Source organism: Carettochelys insculpta, chromosome 8 (assembly GCF_033958435.1).
Source record: "Carettochelys insculpta isolate YL-2023 chromosome 8, ASM3395843v1, whole genome shotgun sequence".
In the NCBI taxonomy this organism is placed as follows: Eukaryota; Metazoa; Chordata; order Testudines; family Carettochelyidae; genus Carettochelys; species Carettochelys insculpta.
In genome coordinates, this window is record NC_134144.1 from 44,185,065 (window position 1) to 44,207,606 (window position 22,542).

The 22,542-nt window shown below is 40.2% G+C and overlaps 1 protein-coding gene across 3 annotated transcripts in view; it reads right to left on the reverse strand.

Annotated features, from left to right (window-relative positions):
- TANC1 (tetratricopeptide repeat, ankyrin repeat and coiled-coil containing 1) overlaps window positions 1-22,542 on the reverse strand; it is a 193,983-nt gene that overhangs the window by 71,275 nt on the left and 100,166 nt on the right. The window contains exons 5-7 of one of the 3 annotated variants that reach the window (XM_075000827.1): window positions 21,116-21,246; window positions 19,764-19,953; window positions 4,432-4,692 (exon numbers count right to left, since the gene is read on the reverse strand). In XM_075000827.1, coding sequence (XP_074856928.1) covers window positions 4,432-4,692; window positions 19,764-19,953; window positions 21,116-21,246 — 582 coding nt within the window. Of the gene's footprint in view, window positions 1-2,540; window positions 4,410-4,431; window positions 4,693-19,763; window positions 19,954-21,115; window positions 21,247-22,542 lie in introns of those variants that run through there. The other 2 variants (XM_075000828.1, XM_075000829.1) reach the window with 2 other exon arrangements.

The window sequence follows — 22,542 nt, forward strand, 5'->3', positions numbered from 1 at the left end:
GTGGGCCCTGTGCACAGCCAGACTGATATAATTCTGCTACAAGGAGCAGAAGGATATAAAGGAGATCAGCTCAGGTATGGGTAGCCCTGAGTAATAGGAGCAAGGCAGGGCAGGATCAGTGGATGGACAGCTATGAAGACTCACCAGCCATTCTATGAAGGGGAAAGTAGGAATGGCTGCAGTAATAACTCCTCTGCAGTTGTGGCAGAGAAGGATTTTCAAAAACCTTTGTAAGTATACCTGATACAAAGCTGTTTGCTCTCATTTATGCCTTCCATACACCATAAATCAGTTGTTTGCAAAGACAAGTGTTCATTATAATCTAGATTAAATTCAAATTATTATTTATAATAGGATCCATTTATCTGCACAAATAATTTTACACATGCACAGCAGTCTCATTCTGCATCGCAGTAAATACTGAACAATGTACTGCGAGAATCCTCCATATCTGGCCAAGCAAACTTTTACTGTACAGCATATTTACTGTGTGTTACTAATGTGCTAACTGACAATATAAATGGATAGCATACATTTTATGAACAACAAGTAGTCCTGTGGCACCTTATAGACAAACAGATATTTTGGAGCATAAGCTTTCGGGGGCAAAGACCTGCTTCATCAGATGCATGTCTCATTGAGATTCCAGAGATTGAGAATGGGCTGGAACCCACCCTTCACCTTGGGGACCAGGAAGTAACAGGAGTAGAAACCTGTATCTACTCCCTCTGTGGGGACCATCTCTACTGCCCCAGGGCAAGGAGCTGACGTATCTCCCATGCACAGGAGAGTCTTGTGAGACAGCCCCTGAAGAGGGATGGGGTAGGAGGATGAGAAGGGTGAGGAAATGGAAGGGAATAGCGTACCCACCTCCTACCACCATTTCTAGGGCCCAGCAGTCCGAAGTCATAGAATTCCAGACCCAGTGGAAAGGGAACTGATGGTCCCGAGATGGGAGAAGTGAGGCTGGTAGACTGTCCTCGAGTGCACCCTCAAAATCCTTGAGAGGGCCCTGAGGGATTGCCAGACGAGCCCTGCCCGTGGTCCTGGGTTCACCAGTGACAGCACCACCATTCCTTTCATTGTCTTTTCTGCTACAGTGACGGAAGTTGGGATGCAGCCCCTAATGGGAGGGCCTGGTAGCATTCCTGCTGTAAAAGGAGCACAGCTGGGTGTCTGGGGTATTAATACCCATGGACTTAAATGTAGCCCAGGTATCTTCAGGCCATGCATATGCTGGCCTGTCTGCTCAGAAAACAGGGAGGGACTCTCAACGGGGAGGTCCTGGATTGTAGTCTGCAGCTCAGGAAGCACCCTCAAGCCCTGGAGCCAGGAGCTGCGGCGCATGACCAACACTACAATCATGGTATGAGATACTGCATCAGCTGCATCAAGGGAAGCCTGTAATGCTGCCCTGGAGATGACTCTGCCCTCCCCCAAAAGCACCCTAAACTTGGGCTTTGACTCCCCAGAGAGCAGCTCAGAAAACCTGTCCATGTTATACACACAATGAGACAGCAGCACCTGCTGATTCGCTATTTGAAACTGCAGCGCCCTTGAGGCATAGGCCTTTCTGCTCATCAGGTCCATTTTCTTATTGTCCCTATTCTTAGGGTTTGCACCCAGTTGCCCGTCTCTCCTGTTGGTTTATCACCTGGATGACCAATGACCCCAGAGACGGGTGTGTAAAAAGGTATTCGTTCCCATCCTGGGGCATAAAATACTGGCACTTTGCCCTCTTATCTGTCAGGGGGGCAGTGGAGGCTGGGGTCTGCCACAGGGACTGAGAGATCTTAGCCAGCATCTTATTTACATGGAGGGCCACCCTGGTAGGGGTATTCGACTGCAAATGTCGAGTGTTTGGTAGGAGTCCTCAGACAACCACTCAGCCTGGACCCCCAGGCTCTGGACTAGGCATCGGAGGAGGTCCTGGTGTGCCCTCAAATCCATTGAAGGCATAGATGGGAGAGTGTCTCCCTGGGCCCCATTGGAGGAGGAAGATGAGGATCTCTTCAGGCCCCTCTCTCCCAGTGCCTCCGCCTGCAACAGGACCTGCAATGTTGACAGTGAGAGGTCCATGGTCATTTGGGCCACCTGGTCCTTATGCTCCTAGGGGTGAGGAGAGAGCTGGCCTGGAGGAAGCAAGCTCTCTGACACAAGCAAATGATTCAGAGGGGTTGCTGGTAGGGATGCTCTGGACCTGGAGAAAACCGACCCCAATGCAGAGGGGCCCAAGCCCTGGTTTTAATGATAGACCCAAGGGTCCACAAAGGCCACTTGGGTGGGCACGAAGCTTGCAGAGGTCATGATTTCTGTAGCCGTGTCACCAGGGCAGATTGCAACCAGTGGTGCTGGGGAGGCACGTGAGTGTCCGTAGGTCTCCTGCACCAAAGCCTGTGTTGCCGGTACAAAGTCCACCTCCAGTACCAGGTGAAGAGACACCTCCATTAAGATGATATTGAAGCACAACTCCCCTTCTCACTTGGTCCAGGGTTGGAAAGCCTTGCAAATCTTGCAGGCCTCCGACAAATGAGCCTCACCTGAACACTTGAAGTAGGCAGAGTGTGGGTCACTGTTGGTATCATTCAGGAAGCATATGGGGAATAGCACTCTGATCGATACTGGTGACGAGCTGTGCCCCCAGATGATGATGAGGAATATATCTCCTCTATAAATAGTATGGTTCTTGCAGTGCCAGGGCTTTTGTTGGTACCAATGGCCACCTGGGTGCTGACAGCAGCGGAACACTTGTTCACTCAGTGCAGTTTTCTGTACTGGGTCCAGTATAAAAGAGTCAACTGTATCAGTCTTCTCCTTTTCACTCATGTTGGATAGTGGAAAAGTTATACAAATTCATTAGGATTCTTTGCCATTGCACAGTCTAAGACCAAAATTTTCATTCTGTAGTGGGTTTAACTGAGTGAATAGGATGAAGCTAATGAACAAACATGGCAGAAAACTGGAAAGTTATGCTCTGTAATCACAGCAGTCTGCTGGAAAATCTTGACTCTCTCCCTCTGTAGACTTTTAACAGAAAGGCCCTGCATGGCATAACATTCAGAAGTAATGATATCCTTCACTTAACAGTGGTGCTTTCATTGTTTTAAAATTAACGTTTTAATGATTTGCAAGGTATTTTAAATACTCAGTAATATTATGCCCACAAAAATTGCTTTCTGTTAACTTCTATGAGTTATTGAATTTCACAATATACCCCTGCATCATATCTAATTATAACAAGCAAAATATAATCCAAAAAGAGAGGAAAAATCATCTCCCACCCACTACATTGCTGACAAATCCTAAATTCATCATAAAGTTTACTATGCTGTATACTTGTGCATTTTTCAGTGTCAGTTCAAACTCATTGCAGTTTGTTGGACATCCTTTCTGGAACAGAGACACATTACATTTTCTTTAAAACCAGCTGAAGAATGTATCAGCGTTCTTCCCTATAGTACCCCACATATTTGCTGCTTCACATTTAAAAACACAGCAAAACATGATACTCTCATCATAGGTTATCACCGTAAATTACAGAGCAATAGATTAGAGTTAGTGTTGTATCTTTCGGCTCACACCAATACTGCTAATACCTGCTGCATCAGAGCACAGCCACTGGAAATCCCAGTGGTAACAGAAGTAACTTTCTACTCATCACAAAAATATTTCCCTAGAGAAAAAGGCTCAGAAAAGGGAGTTAAAACTTTAAACTAAGACTCCCTCATATCAATCAGCAATTTTTATTTCACATCTCAAACTACAGCTCCCTTTTTTACTGTGGAATGCTGACTATGTTCAGCTCCAGATCCAGCGTAATACTTTTCCTCCTCCATAAATCATTAATGCCTGGCAAGGCATGCTTCTGTTAAGTGGACTCAGTAAGACTACCTTCTCTGTTTTTTACAGCTTTAATTTGTATTGTATTGGTTTCACTTGCCCCTTCTAGAAAGTTTCTATCACACTAAGTTGTCAATTGGCTTGCACAGGTACAGGGGGAAGGATATGGCTGAAATGTCAATTTACTTAATTCTATCAACAGTGTTCAATCCACAACAATCTATCTCATCTCTTCCAGAACTGTACTGACTGTGCATTACCAAAAGGAATAGTAACTAACAGCACTGAAGTAAGACCCCTGAAACGATTTAAAATAGCAATGTTACATTTACAAAACCAACAGATGAGCATACCCAAATTTAAAACCCCACTGCAATAACATCCTAGTACAACATATACACTCAAATTCTTGCAGGTTTGTTTCTGAAAACAATTTAAAGTAATAAACATACACAGTTCACTGCAGAGTCAATACTTATTTCCTATAAAGAAATTTCTTACTATCGATGTTGTAACTTTAATTAAAAATACCTAATTTTGTACAATTAGGTCACTAAAAATCCTTCCTCTTCTAGTTCAGCGCTTCCTTACCTGCAACAGAGTTGGGACGAGGCATTATTAAAGAGCTAGAACTTTGTGTATAGGGAACGGGACCATCTCCAGTACACACTTCCATTTTGGAAAAACCTTCTGCAGACTCAACTGTCTCCTCTTCTGCAACAGGTGAACAATTATCTGCCCTTCGATCATGAATAATTCCTTGATGAGCACCAGCCCTGAGACTCCCATCCTTACTCCACTCCAAACTGGATCCGCTGCGATCATCATTCTCAGATGAACTTGTTATGGTTGCTGAACAAGAAACAAAAATCCTAAAAACTTAGGGAGGATAAAGTACTACAAAAGCACTTCAGTGACACATTTACTATTCAAATGGCTTCTTAGTTTACACATGTAACATCCACATAAATTCCACATAATGCATTCTGTTAACTAAAAAAAAATGCTCCTTATGGATGAAAATTAACTGCTCAATACATCCTAGAGGGGGCTGAAATACTTCGCTCTAATTTTGGTTGCTGGATTTAGAGGGCAGTGCTGAATGGTGCTGCTGGCCTGTGATACAAAGGGCGTCAGACTAAATGATGCAGTGATCTCTTCTGGCTTTAAACTAGGGTGAGGAACCTTTCTTGGGTCAGGGGGCCACTGACCCGTGGACAAATCAGTCAGGGGCCACACAAGTGAGAAACAACAAAAACAAAACACACCTCACTGATGGGTTCCCAACTGGTGGGGGGCGGGGTTAGAAAAAAAGACAAAAGAAAAAAGGAAACAGTCCACTCATTCCACTTGCACACCAGTCACACAGTCTAGGAGGTCCACAGCTGGTACATACTGTGGGCCTCTCTGGGCTCTAGGATGGGGCCAGAAATGATGGGTTCAGTGTGGAAGAGGGCTTGGAATGTGGTATCCGGGCAGGAGTGGGGTTCAGAAGTGAGCTGAGGGTGCAGGGGTGGGAGGAAGGGTGCAAGAGGGTTTGGGATGAGGGATTTGGCAGGGAAAGGGCATAAGAGGTGGGGTGAAAAGTCGGGGTGGAAGGAAAGTCTTGCAGGAAGTGGGTGGGAATGAGGGTCTGAGCAGGAGGTGTCTGAGGACATCGGCCTGGGCTACCTGGGTGCAGCATTCCTATGTAGCACCCACAGACATACATGGTTCTATACTCTCCCCCCACCATGTCCCCCGGCACCACCCTGTGGGATAAGCTTCTGGGCAGCACTGCTGCTGCCACTCCCCCATCCCTTTTCCCCAGATGGGGGAACAGCAGCTAGTGGCTGCAGCATTGTATGGAGCTGCTTCCTGCCCACCCCCCAGGCAGAGTTCAGGAGCTGGAACCAGCCCAGACCATCTGGCTCTGGCCCGCAAGGTTCAGGGCTCCCATCCCTCACTCCGCCACAGATGCTGGAAAGGGGATCACTAAGCCTAAATGTCTCAAGCAGACCACAGGCCAGGGATTTTCCCCACTAGAGCTTTAAATTCCAATAAAACATAGAAGGGAAAGGCAGTTTCAAAACCACTACATATCCATGTAAATTTATCCTATTTTTTCTCAATGAGGAAACAAACTATTCACTAAATATCAAATTTCCTTGAATATTAAATTTAATAATGTAACAAACTACATATTTTCTTATAAACAAGAAATATTTGATAATCAACAAAATCTAATGGAAGAACATAAAACAAGAAAGCATTTTAAAGAAAGAATCAAGAGTTTAAATGTATTCTTCATCATTCAGTTTTCCAAATATATGCATTTTGCGAACAGATCCAGTTCAACCCTTGAATAGGGTGGGAGAGTTCTATTAAAGTCACCATTCTGTACTTTCTGCAGAACAGTGAAACTTTAGGACAGAACAGACTCTTGACCGACTTTCTGTTGGTTCAAGCTTGTTGACCTAGCTAAGTGTGCCAGGACATTCAGACAGTTCCTCCCCCATACAAGCTCTTCCTATACATTTATTTGCAAAATAATAGTTTTTGTGAATATTATGTGAATGTATGTAGGTATATAAACAAGCATGCATGCACGCACGCACATTGAACTCTAGTTCAGGACCTGTGGGACCTGGCTGGTGCTGAATGAGAGAATTTGCCAGACTGGATTGTCAACATTGTCTAGAAGCATTACTCAGAGGTAATAAGATCAAAGAACAGTGATAACCAGGACTGGTGGCTGTAAACAAACTTTATGGGACCGCAGGAAACTTGGCCACACACAAGATAAGTGGTTGTCTAGTTTAGTAAAATTATGCCGGATTACAGGTATTCCTGGACAAGGAATTTGTGGATTAGAGAGGTTCAACCTCTATAACTTTATGTCAGAGTGAAGTATGTGTGCAATCAAATTAAAAAAGGGAAAACATTTAAGCTAAAGTTAGGGAAAATTGAAAGTAATAATGCTTTTGCTCCTGTTTTTCACTTCTACATTATTTCAAGCAGGCTGAAGTATAAACACACTGGTCTTTTCAGCTCTATCAGCTGTGGTTCTCTTTTTGCATTTGAAATAATCTGGATCCCTCCAATGCCTTTAAAAACTCTCATTTAATACTGTTTATTCCTCCACACCTATTGCACTTATACTTCTATGTTGTACTAATTATCTACCTTTATGTATAAACAAAAAAAAGATATCTCAGAAGATATCTCATAGCCTGAGATTTATTGTTGTTGAGTAGGAGTTGGGAAGCCAGGAAAATAGCAGTGCTTCTGTTTAAAAAATGGTTGCCATGACAACATTTTTAAAAAGAAAAACATTAGAGCTAAATTACAAAGTATACTTAATTTTCTTTAGTTTTTATTGTCCCTAGTCTAGCAAAGCACATAAACATATGCTTAAATATAAATGTGTGAGTACTACTGTTGGCTTAACTGGGGTATTCACATGCTTCAAAATATGCTTAAACATAGAAGGGCATAAATTGATGATAGTTCTCTACCACCACCTCTATTTGTCTTTATGTGAGTTCATTCTTCCAATGCAAAAAAAGAATCTTAAAATATCAATTTGATAAGGCAATTATCAAAACAGAAAACTATTTATGACACTTGTGCCCTGTTTTGATCCTCTACTTGAATAGCCGTGAATAGTAACAGAGAGAAAGCTAAAAAAGCAGTCAAGTAGCACTTTAAAGACTAACAAAATAATTGATTAGGTGAGCTGTCGTGGGACAGACCCACTTCTTCAGACCATAGCCAGACCAGAACAGACTCAATATTTAAGGCACAGAGAACCAAAACAGTAATCAAAGTTGACAAATCAGGAAAAAAAAAGAAATCAAGGTGAGCAAATCAGAGAGCAGAGGGGCAGGGGGGAGTGAAGAATTAGATTAAGCCAAGTATGCCAAAGAGCCCCTATAATGTCCCAGAAAATTTGCATCCCAGTTCAAACTGCATGTTAATGTGTCGAATTTGAATATGAAAGAGAGTTCAGCAGCTTCTCTTTGTAAAGCAGACTGGAAATTCTTCTTCAATAAAACACAGACTCTTAAGTCATTAACAGAATGGCCCACTCCATTAAAACGTAGACTAACTGGTTTGTGGATCAGGAATGTTTTGATGTCTGTTTTGTGCCCATTAACTCTTTGTCTGAGAGAGTCTGAAGTCTGTCCAATATTCAAAGCATCTGGGCATTGTTGGCACATGATGGCATATATGATGCTAGTTGAGGAGCATGAGAATGTGCCTGTGATTTTGTGAGTAAACTGGTTAAGTCCAGTGATGGTATCACCAGAATAGATACGTGGACAAAGCTGGAAGCGGGCTTTGTTGCAAAGAAAAGTCCCAGGACTGGTATTCCTGCGGTATAGACTGTGGCTATTGGTTAGAATCCTCAAAAGGTTGGGAGGCTGTCTATAGGAGAGAACAGGCATGTCACCTAGGGCCTTCTGGAGTGTGGCATCCTGATTAAGGATAGGTTGTAAGTCATTAATAATTCGTTGCAATGGTTTGAGTTGGGGGCTGTAGGTGATGACCAGTGGTGTTCTGGTCTTGGCTTTTTTGGGCCTATCTTGGAGTAGCTGGTCTCTGAGTATTCGTCTGGCCTTGTCGATTTGTTTTTTTTTTTCTCCTGGTGGGTAATTCAAGTCTATGAATATTTAGTAGAGATCTTGTAGTTTCTAGTCTGTCCCCGTTGGATCAGAGCAAATGTGATTGCACCTAAGGGCTTGACTGTGAAAAACGGATCTAGTTGTGTGTGCAGGATGGAAGCTAGAAGGGTGTAGGTAAGTATAGCTATCAGTGGTACCAATCTGGCCATCCTTGAGTTGTACTGTAGTTTCCAGGAAAAAAAAAGATAGAGAAAGAGAGAGAGAGAGAGAGAGAGAGATAGAGAGAGCTGTGCTAGTCCATATACTATCAAAACAGAAAAGCAGTCAAGTAGCACTTTAAAGACTAACAATATAATTTATTAGGTGAGCTTCCATGGGACAGACCCACTTCTTCAGACCATAGCCATACCAGAACAGACTCAATATTTAAGGCACAGAGAACCAAAAATAGTAATCAAGGTTGACAAATCAGGAAAAAAAAATGATCAAGGTGAGCAAATCAGAGAGTAGAGGGCTTAAGCCTTGGTCTTGCTGCAAGCAAATGTACAACCTGTGTGATATGAAGGATTTGGAGCCAAATGTAGGCTTGGAACAACATTTGGTATATTATGGCACACTTAATCTGTAGTTTACAAGCTTGGGTCAAGAGAAAGCAGATTAAGACTGTATCCCAAGGCTCCCCTGCTCCTCAGAAATTACCCAAGTGTTTAATACAATGTTTTGATGCATACCAAGTTTGGAATACATGTTTCCCATTGCTGGTTTTGTAACAATTCCACAGGTTATAACTTTGCCTTCTGCAAACGGAAATTGCACCACCCACTTCCTTTTTTAATCAGTTTATGTTCAGTAAACAAGCCGAGTGACAATCTACTGCAAGTATGAAAAAACAGCTGTTGTTTTAATATGCTTATTAGGAAATTACAATATGCTTATTAGGAAATTACAATGAAGACTCAATTTGCATACTCAAGATAGCTGAAAGAATATTTCCCTAACTATCTTTTTAAAAAATCCTGGTGTAAAATATGCTGATATATCCTGCAAACAAAATCTAGATTAAAACACCTCAAAAATATTGGCTCATTCCCAATTTCACAAACATTTCAATCAGTACAGAATGCAGTTAGTGCCAAGAACCAATTAAAATAGAGTTGTTTTTTAAATTAACAAAGCAAAACAGGAACAACAACAACAAATAATGCCCATACAAAATACACATTTTATGAGGTAAAGCTATTCCAAAGGTTCTTAGACATTGACATCAGAAGAATCTATCATCTACTTGGACCCCTGCACACTGCAGGCAACAGAGTATCAGCCACTCACTCATGTAGTAGGAGGCCCATAACTGCTGGATTAATTACTGAAACTATCAAATCTCAATTAAAACGTCAAGCTACAGAGAATTCAGAAGTTTCTGTAGTTCAAACCATCGACTAACCATGTACCGCATTGCAGAGGAAGGCAAAACTCCGCAGGGTATCTGCCAATTTGACCACATGGAAATTCTTTCCAGAGATAAAATAGGGTGATCAGTTAGCTACTGAGCATGTAAGAAAGACGCATGAGTCAGATACCTGGGAAAGAATTCGCTGTAGTTACTCAGCCTTCCTCCTCTACTTTTCCATTTCCAGCTGTTGAAGATATCTGCTAATGTCTCTAATTTCCACATTAATCTCCTTGGGAGGCTGTTCCAAAATTTCACTCCTCTGATGGTCAGAAGCCTTCATATGATTTCAAGCCTAAATGTATTGATAGCCAATTTATTTTCATTTGTTCTTGTTTCAGCATAAGCCCTTAGCTTAAATAATTCCTCTTCCTCCCTGGTGTTTAACCCTTTTCTATATTTATAGAGAGCAATCATATTTCTCCTCAGACTTTGGCTCTTTAGTCTGAACAAGCTGAGATCTTTAAGTCTCCTCTCATAAAGTACATTTGCCATTTCTTTGATCATTCCAGTCACCCTTTACTGTGCTTACACCAGTTTGAATTCATCTTTCTTAAATATAGGAGATCAGAATGGCACACAGTGTTCCAGATGAGGTCTCCCCATGTCTTCTATAAGGGCGATAATTCCATAATCTCTACCAGAAATACATTATATATATTTTCAGATTGCATTAGAGTTTTGCACAATCACATCACATTGGCGACTCATGATCACCCTGTGACAAATCGTGCATCTTGACAGTTGTATCAATGCTCTTCAACCAGTGTGCTGCAGCACACTGGTGTGCCATGAGAAGTGCCAAAGTGTGCCATGAAATTTTGTCAATGTCTCTGGTCCTTGCATCAAATCTTGAAGTTTCCCTTTAGATGGCTCTCCTTCCCATCATCATCCACTCAAATCCCCCTTTAAACTCAAACTTGTATTTTAGCTGCATCTCCAAAACTCAGATGTTCTCTTCCACTAGGTCAATCAGATGGGAATTCATACAAATGAAGTACTTTTCTCTTGGTAATTTAGCAGTGTAATTGTAGGCACATGTACACAGAACTTCCCACCTTCTAGGTGATTTTTTACATTAAAAAAAGAACGCATCTATCAATACTTTGCTTTGGTTGCTTGGAGTTACAGAGCAACTGAGAAAAAGGATTAAACACACACTTGCTTCTCTGAGATTCAGCTTAGAAAGTTACAGTATAATGGGGAACTGAAATGTGCTCATCACAGAGAAGTCTCACAAATCCAGAAATAAAGAATAAATTAATAGCATCTGACCAAACATTCCCTGTTCTACTTGCTTATCTGTAGTTTCAAGATTTAATTCTTCTTTAAACATGGACGTTGCTAGATTCTCCATGCCTTGCCTTGCTCTCTGGCTCCTCACATGACCTCCCAGAAGCTCTTCTTCAGTCAACAGGAATGGGAAGGGCTGCTGCTTCCCATTCAAAAGCCCATATTCCGTTTTCATTGGCTCTCCTAGCATCCTGCAACTAATTTCCTGCTTGCCTCTCTTCCTGTTTTTATTCCTAGGACTCTCCATCCCTGGCTTTAACATCTTGCAGGCAAGTCAATTAGAGTTAGGTCTGAAGAGTTAACTACTGAGGGAAAAATATTAGCCAACTGAACAGCTGGAATGTACAAAGAAATGGTGTTACTTCCCACACCCACTCTCATTTCACCACAGCTCTTCACTGAACTCTTCTACTAGTCCTTACGTCTGGCTGTTCGAACTCAGCAGACAGCCACTCAACCTCCACCCTCTACCCTGGCAGCAACTTCTCTCTCTCTGCTTCACAGATATTATGCAAATCAAAGACTAACACGGCTATCTCTCTGTTACATATTATGCAGTAAGCAACAGGCAGCTACAACCACTGGGATATTTTTCTTACTGAGATTCAGTCTTGTGAGTAAACACCAGCACCAGTTCAATCTAGTAAAAAGCATATTCAACTGTCATTCTGCATCTGCCAAACTTGCACTTAGATTGTTCCTTGCCGCTGTCTAGGTGGCTGCTGTGCAACTTCATAAGCCACAGGAAAAAGGGCTAGGCTGTGCTCCCCAAGGTCACTACTGGCATTTCAACATCATCAACAGTAATCCTCTGATAAGGAAAATCCTTGTCTGTAGCATTCGGAAAAGTTCTGTGTGCTTAAAAGCCTGATCATCATGCATGTCTCCTGATCAGCCAATACTGATGTTGGTGAAGCAACCCCAATGATCCATCAATGCTTGTATAATCATAGAAAAGTAGCCCTTTCCATTCACAAATTCTGCAGCAAGGTGGTCTGTTCCCAAAACAGGGATGTGTATTGCAGGCCATTTTTCCACTGCAACACAGAAACCCCATGGCTGTAAACCATACTTTATGTCCTGCACATTGTCAAGAATCATAGCCCTGGGTAGCAGAAGACAATGATCCTGTGCACTTCCATGACCATGGCCCCCACAGTGGATTTTCCAACTTCAAAATGAGTTCCTACAAACCAACAGCAATCTGACACTAAGTTTCTATGGTGAAACAGCCACTCTTCCATGGTCAGTACAGCTTCCATTTTGGTGTCCTTGGACTACAAGGCTGCAGTGTGAACTGCACATAGTTCCAGGAACATGGCCCTGTGCATGCAAAAGTCCTGCAGCCAGTGAATGTCATCCCAAACCTACATGATGGTGATATTCCACCAGTCAGAGCTTGATTCTCAGACTGAAAGACAGTGTTCCATCATCTGCAGTTGTTCCTTCAAAATCACCAACAACCACTAGTTCTCACTATGTCCCATAGCAATCTTCCACACAATCATCGTGTTCCTTGTAGCTCTTCTTGCAGCTCTGCAAACATAGGTGCATCATGCATCCTATGCTTGCATTGCTTATGACAATAGGGAAGACACTTGTTTCAGAGATTGTGGACCGCAACAAGCCTTATGTGGGCTCATATGATTTTAAAAACAGACATGAAAACTATGAGATAAGGATGACATCATATGATGAAGTTGCGTGATGAGACCTTGACCCCAACCAGTTCCAGCCACTACTGCATGACTTACTTCTGCCCCATTATGCATTGCCAAAACTTCCCAAAGGTCACTGTGCGCTGGACTGTGATGAGTTGCACACCAATAAACCTACCCATGATGCATAACACTGACTGCAATGGGAGTGAAAAATCCCCAGCTGAATTGAGACTATACGAATCTTCCAAAGGGTTGACATCCAGTGGGGAGTTAGCATTCACAGCCATGGCATCTGTTTTGGGAAAGCTGGCAATCATCGATGGCACCTGGACATATGTCTACGCAAGCAGCACTATAGCTGCAACAGTATAGTGTAGAAACTTACTATAAAAACCAAATGTTTTTTGCTATTGCTATAGTAAATCCATCATCTCAAGAAGTGATAGTTAAGTTAATACAGCTATGTTGACCTAACTAACTCGCTTGCAGAAGGGGTAAAACTCTTCCCAGCCCTAAAAGATGGAACTAGGTCATACTAACTTTTAGCTGTAAACAAGGCTTAAGTATCATATTTAAAGGGATTTATAGAGGATGTTTAAAATTTGGACCTTACTTAAAGAAATACCAACTATTTGGTATTCCATTTATGGACTGTACAAGTAAGGGGTTTTTTTGTTTGTTTTTTTTAAATAAAGCATTTAATAATCCCCACCCCTCAGCATATTTCTGTAGGATGGAATTACTGCATTTTTATTTTTGTGTCTAAATAACTTGACCCTTTTTGAAATACTATAAATGATGATTCCCCTTGGATTTAAAAAATAAAACCCAGAAAGAGTTACACTCAAGCTTGCCATAATGAAAGGGTAGCGTGTTTCTAGGAAAGCTTATGTTTTTGGCGAGTAGCCCAGTCTTTTCTCCTATTTAGCTCTCTGCTAAAGATGAAAACCTGCCTCCAGCTCCATTATGTCAAACTCAATGGAAGCAGAGATGATTTGAGTTAAGCATTAGAAGACTAACAGGAGCCTGTTCTAGCAGTAGGGGGAAGGGAGGGAAGATTTCCCATCAAAGGGCCTGCTGGCCCAGAATAACCAAGTGGGAATGGAAATACAATGGAAGCCTTCTTAAGAAGCATGGAAGAACAAGCTATTTTCATGGTTGGGTGAACTGTGCTGAAAATGTTACAAAAGATATACTCACCAAACTCTATTCAAAATGCACACTTAATGCTATTAACAAATCTGAACATACAACTACACACATTTTAAAATACAAAACCAAAATAACGTTTCTTTATCAGAAAGGTATCCCCCTACTTCACTTCTTCACAATACCCCTCCATACAGATGCTTAGACTGATAATGAATTGAGATTAAATTACTCCTCCAAAAATTCCTACACTCCCTATTTTTCTGCCCACATCATCTATAGAGCAGGTCCAGGGAAAATAAATCTTAAAACAGTATCCAAATGAATTTCCAAGAAATTTATATTCCATGGATTCGGGAGAAGATTCAAGAGATAGAAGGCTATACTTTAAATCAATACTCAAGCTCAATAGACTATGTCTATCATGAAATGTAGCAAATAATTTTTATGAGGGTCTCTGGGTCATGAACCACACACAATTCAAGACACTATACAATACTTCCCTGCTTGTGTCTGTTCCGGTTTCCTCCTCCATGCCTTCCAACCCTCGAGATGGATCATTCCTGCTCTCCTTATGTTGCCACTAAATTCAAAACACTGTTCTTCTCATCCTTCCCCCACATATTCAACAAGACCTTCCTCATCACTGGCATGTAATAAAGTGTACCTAGTTTGAGTTAACATTCATATTATGCACAACACTGAGCACATATTGTAAATACTTAACTATTTAAAAATAAAGTCACATCCACGGTATGCATGCACATAAATTACTACTAGATTGCACAGCTGTATGTAGGAATACTGCAATGCAAAAAGCATGTTAAAAGGGAGAAAGGAGAACCCCATTTTTTCTATCAAGTAACTGTAAAACCACAACAGACAGGAAGAAAATACATAGGTCAGGGTATAATTGAGCTAATTTTGACACTATAAATTGTAATTACAGTTAAGTCCATCAGAGACTTAAATAGAACTCTTTAGTAGCACTTTAAAATGGTTACACAGTCATCTCAAAACTTCCATTTGAGGTGTGTTCCCTAACTGCACTCAAAGAGAGAAACTACTGTTTTAATGAAATGAGTTATAAGTGGAAGAGGTTCTTTTCAAAAGAAAGGAAATTATGCCAAGATATGAAATGTGAGTTGAAAGACAGAAACTCCATCTCACTTCCCAGAGTGAGTAGTTGTCTATTTTTCTAAAATCTATACTTTTTTATTTTGGGAGCGGGGGGATTAAGAGCTCATACTGCCCCCCATTAGGGCAGTTTAAGGCCATTGTTAGAGACAAAATTTGCCCTCAAATCACCATCTTAAATAGCTTTTAAACGTTTCGTGAATTCTTACAAAGCTTAGTTCTTCAACAATTTGCAAAATCTATTTATTTTCAATGAAATATATCTAAACTCCAGAGCATTCAGTAAGCTGAGCATTCATTTACTTGAAAATCCTAGTAAAGTGAAAATTCCAAGTTAAAATAATAGTTACCATTATCATACAGAAACTGTAAAAGTTTTCAGACTTTGGCATGGATTATCTAGCAGAAGAGTGTAACACTAGGTCTACTCTCAACAGTTTTACTAGTCAAGCCTTTTCAACCTGGGAAGTATGGCGGCGGGGGTGGGGGGGGAGTAGTTTTTATACCAAAATAGTTACACTGGTACAAAGATGCCCTATACTGGCATAGCTTACAACAGTTTTCAAACTAGCTATATTGCTATAAGCACTTCTATACTGATAAAAACTGCCTGCACAGCTGGGTGGGTGGGTGGTCGGTGTTTTGTTTTCATGAGCTAACTATACCAATATAGTTAAAGTTGCAAAATTTTTTACAGATAAGTCGTAAGATTCTCATGTCATGCTGTCAGCTTTGCTGAAGACTTGGTGTATGACCCTAGGTTAGTGACCATCAGACTCAGTTTAACAAAAAGGTAAGAGGGTAAAATACTTGCCAACAGTACCTCACGGGTATCCTAAAGCTTAATCACTTAAATGTACCGCTAACAGAGACCTCTATTAACATGGTAGAGTTTTCAGTCGTGAAACAACTTGAAATACTTTTCTAAAGCAATATGTAAAAAAACACTCTACTTAATATTTGCAATAAGTAATATTTAAGAGTCACAATGGAGCTTCCCCCTTATCAGTTGCATTATGTCTCGTTTTGTGAAATTGTGAGTCCCAGACTTATTTCAAAGCTGACCTATCTCCAAAGTAGAAGGCACAATGCTGAAAAAGTCAGCAAAAATGAAAATGCAATTACTAATGTATTCTCTTCCTTCTCCTAACTTATGTGAGAGCAAATACAAAATCTCTCTTCTTAGAGACACGTCACTTGACACATGATAATGGACTGAAGGACAACTGTACTAAACTTAAGACAACATGTTCTCAGGGATAACCACACTAAAATAGATTAGTTAAGCATGATTACTAGTTTATTCCTCCATATTTCTATGAAATGCTAAAATAGCTGCATGGCAAAATGAAATGTGCTAAAGACGAGATTATTTTCACCACCACAGCAGAAATCAGCCAAAAATGTCACAATAGTAGAATTTCATATGAAACTCCTTCCATCACAAAAAGGTGGTGAATGTAGCCTCTTACTACACAGCAAGTCATGATTTCAGATCACCTGTGTATCTTGAAACCCTTAAGTCATTTGCTAGAACTGATAGGATTTGGATAGCAACAAAGAGGTAGCGGTCTTAGACTGTACTCCAACACCACAAAGCAGCAGAAATGCAGCACTTTAAACATTAACAAAATTATTTATTCGGTGATGAGCTTTCACAGGACAGACCCATCAGATCTGATGAAGTAGGTCTGTCCCACGCAAGCTCATCACCGAATAAATCATTTTGTTAGTCTTTAAAGTGCTACATTTCTGCTGGTTTGTTTTGACAGGTCTTGGGAGATTTTTAACCTCTTCAACATATTTTTAAAAAATTTCTTATACATCTTAGCATCAGGCTCCTCGATATAAATAAATGCTTAGCTGCCTTTCCCAGTCAACTGGGTGAAGAGGATATACGTTAATTTATCCTCTGGACTCTTATGGATTACACAGTCTCCCAAAGGTGGATAAGAGCTGTTCAATGTAGTCAGTCTCTTTGTAAATTTGACAGGCTTTCTCCAACTCCCTGGTGATGAGAGGGGATGTACTTGCAATCTGAGGCTGCTCCTTTTGTTGCTCCAGGACTTAGAGCTGCAGGGAAGAAGCTTCCTTCTCAGCTACTAGCTGCTCCATGTGACTTTGGTGGGCTTCCACAGTGTCTTTCTTCAGGTTCCTCCACTTTTGTTCTTTGATACAGTATTTCCTCATGGCTTCCAGGTGCCTCAGTGAAACTAGTTCTGCTGCAGCAGTCTCTGTGGCATCCAGAGAATGGGAATGTTCAGACCTTCCTCTGAGGTCAAAGTCTATGAGCAAAGCGCTCAGTTCCTTAACCTGATGCTCTTTTAAGGGATACTTTTGTTTATTTTTAAAAACTCTTTTTGTGTCAAGACCCTCATATGACTGTGATTCACTCACTGTAACTAATCGTTAATCCTCAGAACTCTCAATAACAAATTACAATTTTTAATAGTGTTAGGTTACAATCATTAAGGTTAACTGACCTGTGGCATGTGACTCCTGTTATAACTATGCCAACCTGTCATGCTGTTTGAATTGATACCTCAAGGAAGACTATGAGAAAACAGGGCCAATGCCCCATATTGGTGATGTGTTCTATAATTAGATTTCACCAAGCCAGTAATAAACATGAACTCCTGGATCGCCATACTAGGCTTACTATAGAGTCACAGACAGTTTCCTTAGACTTCATAGTCTATCTGGAGCTGCCATCAACAAACTAGACTTTTTAAAAAATAACATCACATCAAGATGCTTCCAGTTGCAAGAGTCCAGTTACTTACCCAATATCAATTGGTACTCTAGAAAAAAAAAGCCTCAAAAGACTTCTGTTTCCCAGATTATCTCTGGGGAATCTCTGCTTTGCATCAGATACACTTCCCTCTAAGAGTCCATACAGTCCAGAGATGAAGGATCTTTCCTTGAATTCATATTTATAGCTTCTTCTCACAGAAAACAAGCTGACAGGGTCATTACCCATGTGGTCTTTGACAAGAGAGCGAGGAATATATTTTGAGTCTTTGACCTCCAATCACCAAACACAATCATAGAATCACAGAACAGTAAAACTGGAAGGCACTTCGAGAGGTCATCAAGGCCAGCCCCTGCCATCTCTGCAGGACCAGCATCACCTAGACCACTCCTGACAAAAGTCTATACAACCTGATCTTAAATGATCACTTGCTTTGAAATTAGCAATTTTCTGTTAAAAATTCTTCATTTGCATTCCTCAAGGGTTTTTTCTTGCTTGGTGGGTTAAGTTACAGCAACATACACAATGTAAAATTTGCTACTACATTATAACCGTATACAGACAAATGAAAAAACAATGCAAGTAACATACAACTAGTTTTCATTGTTTAAATGTCAAATCTACTCCTATTGAACAATCACTTTGGAGAACATACACACAAGTAGATTAGTCTGGCACCTGATCTGTCACCAAGATCTGTCACCCACATACCTTTATGAACAACAAAATTTTCTCACCTCACTATACAAAGATTACTGAAAATGTTTAGTGCCTTACGCAAGTCGAATAAGAAGCTGCCACCTTGACAGACTGATTTTAAGTAAAACTGAAAGGACATTTTTCAAGTTAGAAGACACTAGAGCAGAGAAAGCCTTTAAGTTAAGAAGTTATTTTCTGCTTGTTTTCTTAAATAGGAGAGAAGACAAAAGAGAAGCTGGAATACACAAAGGCCCAGAACTTTGACTTTTTCCCTTAATACAGATATTCTTTTTTTAAATATTAATGGTAAGTAATCTTTGACTTTTACGATGAAGGCAGCTTTTAGTCCAGAGATGCTCCTTTCATGCTGCAAATAACTGTGAGGCCTCTACATTTCCTCCTGCCCAAAGTCCAAAGTTGTAGAGTTTGTGGCCGATCACCAGAATTTCACCTGTCCCTCATCTCCCTGTTTAAATCTTCCTTCAGTTCCCTTTTATGCTGTAAAAAAAAAGCTGTATTGTTCTCAATAAGCACAAGCTGACTGTGCTCATGAACAGTACAGTAGCATTTCCTTAAAACTGGGATTCTAAATACTTTTTGGCCGTGATTTTTTAATTTATTTTTAGTTTAAAAAAAAAAAAAGAGGAGACAGTACTCAGCCCGCTTCCCACCCTCCACCCCCAGGACAATCCTGCAGCTAGAGCTGGCCAAGGTGCCAGTACTCAGTACCTGCAAGTACCGGCACAAAAAATATACTGCTTTTTGGTTGAAAACTAAGATTGGTTTCAAACAACTGAGGGTAGTAGCATGGGCAAATACTACTGTAGAGAAACACAGGACAAGAAAATGATGACAAAGAAGAGACAAGGGAAGGGTACAAGTGGAGGCAGTTATGTGAATATGGGGAAAAAAATGGAGAAAATTGTCAAGAAGAAAAAGAAATGAAGGGTATTAGAAGCAAGGGTGGTAAAAGTGAAAATGCACATCTGAAACAACAACGCTGTTAGAAAAAGAACAGCACTTTTAAATTCTCTCAAGCATAGAAACTAGAGCCATACTGCCAAGTGGCGTTAGACAGGAAACCATCTTGTGGTCGGGTACTTCTCTATATAAACACTAAACAACAAGAGAAGATATCTATTAAGCTTCTTATTACTAAAAATTCTGTTGCTTACCTATAATTCCACTGTCCTTGCTTTCCAGTGTGGAGCTTGGGCTGCTAATGGTCCCACAGGAACTACTTTTATTAGCAGCTGTTTTGCCAATACAGCTATTCAGAGTTGAGCAGGGACTATCAGTGCTAGGTGACGTAGTGCTGCTTGTAAGTGTAGAGCAGGGGCTTACTCCTTGACTAGCCACTGTGCACTACAACATCAATGAAACAAACAGTTACTGCATAGAAGACAGCACATTTCTTGAACATTAGAATTACTGAGATGAAATAGTATGAGAATTCTGAACTCACTTCTGAGTATAACCTTAACTGTTACATTTTATTCCCAGTGATTTGGGAAGTTCAATGGCATGTTCTTGATTTCTTTGCTCTTTCAAATGTGATGAATTCGAAGAAATAAAGGAGAAACATTTTGTTCTATGAAACATTTGTTGGTAGGCAGATTTCCTTTCTTTTACACATTTTGCTAAAAATAAATGCTTTAGTCATTCTCTCTATTTAAATTCTGGAATCCTCACCCTGTTCACACTTAACCACCATTGAAATTTAAGAGTCCTGGGATAAGGATAAAGTCTGGTGGTGATTGAGATCACTCAGAAAACACATGACATTCTTGTAGAAAGATAAGACATCAGTTTCTCATTCCCTCTGCTCCCCTGCTTCCAAACAGACATCACAAAGCAGAATTGAAACAGGGCGCACTGGCGGCCAGGGGATAGTGTGCCCCTCAGCACTGTTCCCTCTAATTTTTTTACATTCATGGGCAGAATACAAGGCATGTGGGTATGTGTACCACCAATAGAAACACATGCTGCCATATATGAGTGACTGTGGGTGCTCTGCTGATCAGCTGGGTACCTGAATCCTGAGCAGCCACCCTAGCTCTCGGTTTCCAGGGACCACAGCCCCTTAGAAATATCTCGTATTTTAACCATTACTAACATATTTCACTAACAAAGCATTCTAAAACTAACTGTATATACCAAGTATTTTTAAAAATCTTACTGTTCTTTATTCTTAGGAGTTGAGATCATTTCACAATTTATAAAACTCTGCATAGAGACCTGACAGCAGCCACTAAAAAGATGAGATACACCTGGTCAGAACTGGAAAAGATCATTCAGGACAGGAGACATTGAAGACTGGTTGCTGATTGTCTATGCTCCAAGATGTAGGTGTGGAAGAGGTTTACTACTACTATAGTTCTGATTTATCTGCAAGTTCCATGATATTCATTTCTATTAATACAGCCAAAAGTGTTTGGTTATACATCACATGACTGCAACTAACTCTCAGGAAAATGGTTCCTATCTCAGAGTTAGAATGAGAATCAACTACGTTCTTTCATCATACCATTGTTTCATTTTTTTCTTCAACAGTTACGTTTCCAGACGTTGGGATTCCTTCCCCCAATAAAAATCCCAATCTTGTCATCAGTTCTTGTGCTGCAGGTGAACAGTTTGATTCTTTATCAGGTTTTCTTTCTGTACCAAAATAAAATATGTAACTTCAGTGAAGAATTATAGTAGTATATTTGGAAACTGTTGTCAGAGGTTTAAAAAAATAAATTAAAAAGATGGCAGTCAAGTCTCACTGATTTTTCTATTTACACGGTTTTAGTTAACAGGATGGAAGAAGTGCAGAAAACAAGTCTTACATTTTTTGTCTAATAAGCATTAAAAGGTAGATTTGTCTTAAGTTCATTTGCATTTTTGTCTGACCTGTAATATGTGTTCCATAATGAATAATCTAGTGTTATCCACAACAAGCTGGGAACATTTTAAGCACAACAGTTCATGTCTACTGTTTAATTCAACACCATTTCAAAGTGTATTTTAAAAAATAAACTTGTATTTCTGAAAGTTCATGTAAAGTTATGACTCCATTCCCATAATTTTAATATAGTATTCTGTAATGTTATGTGTAGAAATCAGATTAATAATAAAACCATTCTGAAATCTTAACGATAGATGCAACAGCAACATACATTTTTATAATGCCATACTGCATTCAGTGGATGCAGTATTTGTGCATTACAATACGTGCTTCAGAATATAACTTTAAATTTGAAAGCTTCTAGACCACATGACTACAAAGAAAACTTATAAAATAATTGAATGTAATCAGTCCAATGTTGTCTTTCCAAGTCTACACATGGACTGGAACAATAAGCTCTAATACAGGTAGCTTTTATCTAAAAGGGTGTTAATGCCAAAAATCTAAAAATGGCATTTTTAAAATGCCCAAATTGTTAATTATTTCACTGTGAAGGACAAATAGTTATGTGATGCATTAATCCTATAACCTCAAACCACTTCCCCTCATTTTCTCTGCTGCAACTGCATCTCAATATGCAATCTGAGAAGAGTATTTGCACTTATGAAACTGCAATACAAGACATACCTGACATACAGGGGCATTTACATAGAATCAGCACACAATTAGTTTTGATTTTCAGTTTCAAATTAGATGCACCAGTCAAAATACCCAACAACAATTAAGTACATCTCAGCAATTTTCCCCACAAGACAGTAACTAAATTTTACTTTCTCCTGAGCTGCACTGAATCACTCAGTGCCCCAATAGAAGTATGTCGCTAGTACTACATCCTTCAACGCTGACACTCCTGTTTATTTCTAAATTTAAATATTTCTTGTAGTTATTTTAGTTCATTTAAAGTTTCCTCATGAATTAGCTCAGTATTTTAAAAGTATTTAACTCTCCCCTAAAGATGTCCTCTTGTCAATGTTTGTTTGGCTAACACCATTAGGGTATCATTT